We start from the raw sequence: 6,510 nt of genomic DNA, 5'->3' as shown, positions 1-6,510 counted from the left end.
GGGACGCGTGGGAGCGGCTCCTTCCGCTTCCAAGCCCGGACGGCCGCCCCACTCCCGCGGCGGGTGTCCCTCCTTCCTCGTGACTGACTTCCTTGCTCGCCCAGCCTGTCTCCCGGTCTCCTACCCTCTGCCCTTTGCAACAACCACCCCGCGAGGTAGGCCGGCCCAAGGTCGCCCAGGGAGCTTCGTTGGCACGAGTTGGCCTGGGGCGGGGGGATTCGAACTTTGACTTTGGTTCTGAAGGATGTTACCAATTTAATTTGCCTTTTGTATTCGACCTAAATTTGGACACATTCTGGGAAATGTGACACTGAAACTTTTTTTTTTAATTTTCAATAAAATATATAGAAATAAAACTAATAAAGGCCAAGTTCTGAAATACAAACGACAAAGCTGCTGTTGTTCAGTCGCACAGTCGAGTCCGACTCTTCACAACCCCATGGACCACATCATGCCAGGCCTTCCTCTGGAGTTTGTTCAATTTCATGCCCGTTGCCTCGATAACACTGTCTAACCATCTCATCCTTTGCCGTCCCCGTCTTCTTTGACCTTCAATCTTTCCCAGCATCAGGGTCTTCTCCAGTGAGGGCTCCCTTCTCATTGGGTGGCCAAAGTATTTGAGCTTCAGTTTCATTATCTGGCCTTCCAGGGAACAGTCAGGGTTGATTTCTTTTAGGATTGACTGATTTGATCTCCTTGCAGTCCAAGGGACTCTCAAGAGTCTCCTCCAGCACCCTAGTTCAAAAGAATCTATTCTTCAGCGCTCGGCCTTCCTTATAGTCCAACTCTCGCAGCCATACATGACTACTGGGAATACCGTCGCTTTGACCATGCGGACTTTTGTTGGCAGGGTGATGTCTCTACTTTTTATTATGCTGTCTAGGTTTGCCATCACTTTCCTCCCAAGGAGCAGGCGTCTTTTAATTTCAAAGGTATTCTAAAGCACCAATTATGCAAGCTTGAAATTAATTTCTCATTCTAGACAGGAGAGCATTCCGTTTCCCTAATTTCTCAGACATTTGGCCATGTAGTGAACAAGTTATTTTAATTAGACATCTCTGTAGGAGTCCCTGCTCCAGGCTTAAAGCGGTTTCTCAACAAACATTAACTTTTTGGGGTACAGTCCACTTCATCAATATACTTTCTGAGGGTTTCATCAAGGTACTTTCTGGGGTTTTTTTTTTTAACAGACTACACGCAAACCAACCCTCTCACATTTCATGGCCTGTTCACCCACTCTATTTGTGTTTCCAAGGAGGTTTTACTTCAAGCACCCAAGGTCGTGGGAGGTCACAAAACCTTCGGGGGCCACAGTATGACCCACTTCTTGGTGATTTGCTGCAGCAGCCTTAAACCACCACCCCATCATGGATACCATCAGCAGGGCCTTTTCCCCATCAGACTCTGCCAAGGGAGAGCATGTGTCTCTGCATGAGTTTCTGTTCTGAGGATGCTACCTTCCAGTTAAGAAGCACGAACACCCCCATCGCTGATCCTTGAGTTTTTTTAAAAAATGGGGGGGGATAGAATCATAGAATGTTAGAGTTGGAAGGGACCCTGCAGGTCATCTAGTCCAACCCCCTGCACTCTGCAGGAGCACAGCTGAAAGATAGCCCTACATACCTACACCATACCCGGAAGATGGTCGTCCAGCCTCCGCTTGAAAACGTCCAGCAAAGGAGCCTCCACCAATTCCCCAGGCAGACTGTTCCACAGCTCAACCACTCTTACAGTTAGGAAGTTTCTCCTGATATTTAGCCGGTAACGACGCCCTTGTAATTTTCACCCATTAGACCTAGTCTTGCAATCCGGAGCAAGAGAGAATAGATCCTCTCTGTCTTCTGCATGACAGCCCTTCAGATATTTGAAGACTGCAGTCATGTCCCCTCTAAGCCTTCTCTTTCCCAGGCTAAACAGACCCAACTCTTTCAGCCTCTCCTCCTAAGATTTGGACTCCAACCCTCTCACCATCCTGGTTGCCTCTTCTTCAGAACACCAAACAAAGACGGGAAGAGAAGCCATAAAATGGTAATACACCTTGACACTTTAGTCCCAATCAAACTCCTAGATCAGGGAGAAAGTTCCCGTGCTTGCTATATCTAAAGAACATTGGTTACATGAAAAACATGTTACTTCCTGTGAGTAACATAAACAAACGTTCAACCCCAGACATACTGAGTGTTTTCAACTTGTAATACCCAACAAGAATAGAGCGGAACGACCACCTCCCGTGATCTGGACACTGTGGTTCTGTGAATGCATCCGAAGACTGCATTCGCTTTCTTCGCAGCCACGTCGCACTGCAGGCTCATGTTGAGCTCGTGATCACACCCAGGTCCCTTTCACATGTGCTGCTGTCAAGCCAAGTCCCTCCCATTCTATATCTCTGCCTTTGATTTTTTTGTACCTAAGTGTAAGACTTTGCGCTTCTCTCTATTGAAATTGATTTCATTTGTCTCCGCCCACTGCTCCAGCCTATCTAGATACTTTTGAATCCTGACTCCGTCTCCTTCAGAATTAGCGATCCCACCCAGCTTCCTGTCATCTACAGCAGGTTTGATAAGCATCCCCTCTAGGTCTTCCTCCAGGTCATTTACAGAAACACTGAACAACACAATATTTGAGAGCAGGTGGCAATGCCCCTTTGTGAAGGGGGGCCCTGGTTTTTATCCTCCCGGAAGGCAGGCAGGCTGGCTGGCTCCCGGCCTCTCGGGACGAAGGGCCCTGCACGCCACCGAGTCCAACCCCAGAAGCAGCCGCGTTCTTTTAGGCGCTCCGGGAGGTCTCCCGGCCCCGTCCGGAGGTTGACAACCCCGATGCCCCTCCCTCCCTCCCGCGAAAGCCACCGCCACGCACCCACCACAGCCCCCGCAGAGACGGCCCCGGCCTGACTTCCTGGGAGGAACACCGGGGCGGGGGTGCCCCCGAGCATGTGCAGAGCGCTCCCCGCCGTCCCCCTCGGCTGACCTGGCTGCAGGGCTCTCCGCGCCCCTTTGCAAAGGAGCCGGGAGGCGAAGGACTGGGACCGGGGCCGCCTCTCCTCCTCCTCTCCCGCGGCGGTGGCGCTTCCGGAGAGCACGTGTGCAGGCAAACACGCGCGTCACCGCCCACGCCTGGCCCGACTCCGGTCATGCACGTCCGGGGGCGCAACGCTGCGGGGCGCGGCCCTTTCCGGTCCAAGCCCGGACTCCGCCGGCCGCCCCCTTCCGCGGCGAGACCTCGGCTGCTTCCTGGCTGCCTGGCATGGGATCGCGACTAGTGCCTCGGGATCCACTGCCTTTCTAACCCGGGGACGGACCGCAGTCTCTTCCCTTTCATCCGGGCAACAACAACCTTGCGAGGTAGGCCGCTGGGCCGAGGGGGTGTGACTGGCCCAAGGTCGCCCGGCCGGCTTCCATGGCGGGGGGGGGGGATTCGAACCCGGCTCTTCCAGCTCCCAGACTCCAACCCCTGCATTTCAGCCTAGAATACCCGAGAGAAGGCATGACAGGTTTGACTCCCCCCCCCAAGTCAGTGGCTGGATTGCAGTCTCTGGGAGGGGTGGGAGGCGAGAGAGGCCGGCCTGCCGTGAGAGGCCGTGGGACCCCAGGGATTCTGGACGTGCTTTTGGGGATTTCAGGAGCCTCATTGAGTTCAGGCGGGGGTGGCGACCAATGTTCCCTCTAAGCTGTGGAGTCTTGTGAGCAAAAATCCTACCTTGTGAGCTACTGGCATCAAAGTTGTGAGCAAGTGATTTGGCTGCTGCATAAATTAGTTTGCTCTGGAGCCCTCCGTCCTGAGCTAAGACAAAAAGGTGTGAGCTGGAGGCTAAAAAACTGTGAGCTCACTCACACCAACTCAGCTTAGGGGGAACACCGGTGGCAACAGAAGGACCGGCTGCCGAACGACAGAGAAGGTTGGTCTGGAAACCAGGACGTGGTGTGTGTTTCCATGCCAGTTGCCAGGCTGGCGTCTGTTGGCTCTCCCGCCACTCCCTGGTGGCCCCCGTTGGCACCAGCCTTTTCCACCCTGGCTCTGTGGAATGGGCCCCGAGAAGATGCGGGGGGGGCACTCCTCAGAGATCTCCGGGGGGCGCTGCCGGGCCAGGAAGCTGGAACAGCAGGCATCTTTCCAGGGGGGAGAGAATTGGGGTTTACTATTTGAGTTCTGGCTTTTAAACGGGAGATGTCTATAACTATTATAAGCTGCCTTGAACCACAAGGGAAAATGGGATACAAATGTTCTGCCAATGACTCAGGGGCAGAGCCTCTGCTTCGGAGGCAGAAGGCCGCAGGGTCGGTCTCTGGCGGCAGCCGGCATCTCCAGTTAAAAGGACCAGGCAGGAGGGGATGGGAAAGACCTCCGCCTGAGACCCTGGAGAGCCGCTGCCTGCCTGAGTCGACAAGACTGGAGTCGACAATTTGGTATTCGGCAGCTGCCTGTGTGGCCCACAGAAGGTCCCAGGTTCGATCCCCTGCATCACCAGTTAAAAGGACCGGGCATTGGGTGATGTGGAAGACATCTAGCAGCTGAGACCTTGGAGAGCGGCTGCCAGTCTGAGTAGACAACACAAGACTCTGATGGACCGAGGGTCCGGTTCAGTAGAAGGCGGATTCATGTGCGTAATGAACAAATATGTCACTTTGTTAGCCACTGTGGTGCCCAAGGAGGCAAAATGAGGACCTTTCATCCCAAGATATCCCTCTTTCAGACCCATTGGCGGGTTTGAATCTCCCACCAAGGTCCCATTGGTCCCCCCAGTGGAGGGACTAGGATCCTAGTCCCCATTGTTATTCCTGACTGAAGCTCAGGAGTGTGCGCTGGCCTCATGTGGCGGACAGCGGACACAACGACAAGACTCTGATGGGCCGAGGGTCCGGTTCAGTAGAAGGCGGGTTCATGGGCGTAATGAACGACTCTGTCACTTTGTTAGCCGCTTTGGTGCCCAAGGAGGCAAAACGAGGACAGTTCATCCCAGGATATTCCTTTTTCAGGCCGCTGACGTTGGCCAGGTTACCATGGGCCAGGCAAGGAGCCGGAAGAGAGCCGGCACGACCCCGCTGAGCGGCCAAGGAGTCGGAAGCGGGCTGGACTTGACCCTCCTGCCCCAGGAGCTGCTGGTGCTGATCCTGAGCTGGGTGCCGGGCCGGGCCCTGGTGACTCGCGGCCGCCTGGTGTGCCGGCAGTGGCGGGACCTGATCGACGGCCCCACCCTCTGGAAGCTCCAGGGGGAGAGGGACCCCTCCGGGCGGGAAGCTCTCAAGGCCGCCCTGGAAGCGGCCCGTCATTGCCCCCGCATGGAGTGGGCCCGGGTGGGCGTCCTGCAGCCCTTCGGGAGGAACCTGGTCAGGAATCCTCGAGGGGAAGGTGAGACGGAGGAGCCTGGTGGTGGTGGGGAATCCCTCAGTTAAGATGGCGGAGCTCGCTGGGAAGTTGGGGGGTCCTTCTGGGGGGGCGTGATTAGGATCCCTCAGTGGCATGAGGAAACGGGCGCTGCTGGGCTGGTAGGCGCCCGGCCATTCCTCAGTTGGAAACAGGTCCGGAAAACCGTTTCCTCTGCTGAAATCGAGTCCCACTTGGGAAGGAACTGCAGGGTGGGGGAAGGAAAGCGGGAAAGGTGGTCCTCTGAACGTGCCGGGTATCCTCAGCTCCTCTGCCTTGCGTCCACAGAACAATTTCAGCACTGGCAGGTCGGACATGGGGACGGCGTCTGCTTGGGGGACAAGTGAGTTCCTTTCGTGATTCGGGGTGGGAAGGGCTGGGGGTTGCGCCAGATGGTCTTTCACGCCCGTCGCCCCCCTTCTTTGGGAAGCCGAGGAGGAATTCTGGGCCCTGGCTCCCGTTCTGGATCACGGGTAAAACTCCTTTGATGGAAGTGACACACATCCTGACTAATGGAATCTCTGGCACCAGAATAATTTGAAGAATTGGTACGGCTACTGTTTATGGCCCACTATACAAACGTTCCGTGCGCCTTGGTGTTTAGTCATGCCGGCCACATGACCACGGAAACGTCTTCGGACAGCGCTGGCTCTTCGGCTTTGAAATGGAGACGAGCACCGCAACTCTAGAGTTGGATTCGACTGGCTTTCGAGCAAGGGAACCTTTACCTTTATACAAACTTGTAGCAATTGCAAAAGCATGTCCAACTTTGAACAGGTAGTGATCTGTTTTTTCCGGCCAAAAGTGCCGGTGACCTACCACCATGAAAATAAAGCTTCAAATTAGTTTCAAATTAGATTTTAACCCACTGAAGTTGGGTTCCACCGCCCCGCCCCCCCATTTATAATGCACCTTCTGTCGTTTACTGGTAAGCAAAATAAGCAAAAACAAAACAGAGAGACGAAGATCCAGAAAGAACTGCGAACATTTTTTTATTGAGTTATAACTTCCTTTAACTGTCTCAATAACTTTCTTTGGAACACTCATCTTCGTTATACTGGGGTGCTAGGTTAGTATAAACACTGGCTGAATCTGGTCCCAAAGTATTAAAGATCAACAGGAACTGAAGACCTCTGAATGATGCCAAAA

General features: G+C 54.2%; 1 protein-coding gene across 1 annotated transcript in view; it reads left to right on the top strand.

Annotated features, from left to right (window-relative positions):
- Window positions 1-3,295: 3,295 nt before the first annotated feature.
- Window positions 3,296-6,510, top strand: part of LOC107122135 (F-box only protein 17-like) — a 6,084-nt gene continuing 2,869 nt past the window's right edge. Inside the window, exons 1-3 of the mRNA XM_015425167.1 lie at window positions 3,296-3,341; window positions 4,974-5,346; window positions 5,650-5,704. Of these exons, the coding sequence (XP_015280653.1) occupies window positions 4,998-5,346; window positions 5,650-5,704 (404 nt within the window). The 5' untranslated portion in view covers window positions 3,296-3,341; window positions 4,974-4,997. The remainder of the gene's footprint in view (window positions 3,342-4,973; window positions 5,347-5,649; window positions 5,705-6,510) is intronic.

This window comes from Gekko japonicus, unplaced genomic scaffold (assembly GCF_001447785.1).
Source record: "Gekko japonicus isolate JY-2015 unplaced genomic scaffold, Gekko_japonicus_V1.1 scaffold4254, whole genome shotgun sequence".
Taxonomy (NCBI): Eukaryota; Metazoa; Chordata; class Lepidosauria; order Squamata; family Gekkonidae; genus Gekko; species Gekko japonicus.
This window is presented reverse-complemented; position numbering and strand designations above follow the sequence as displayed.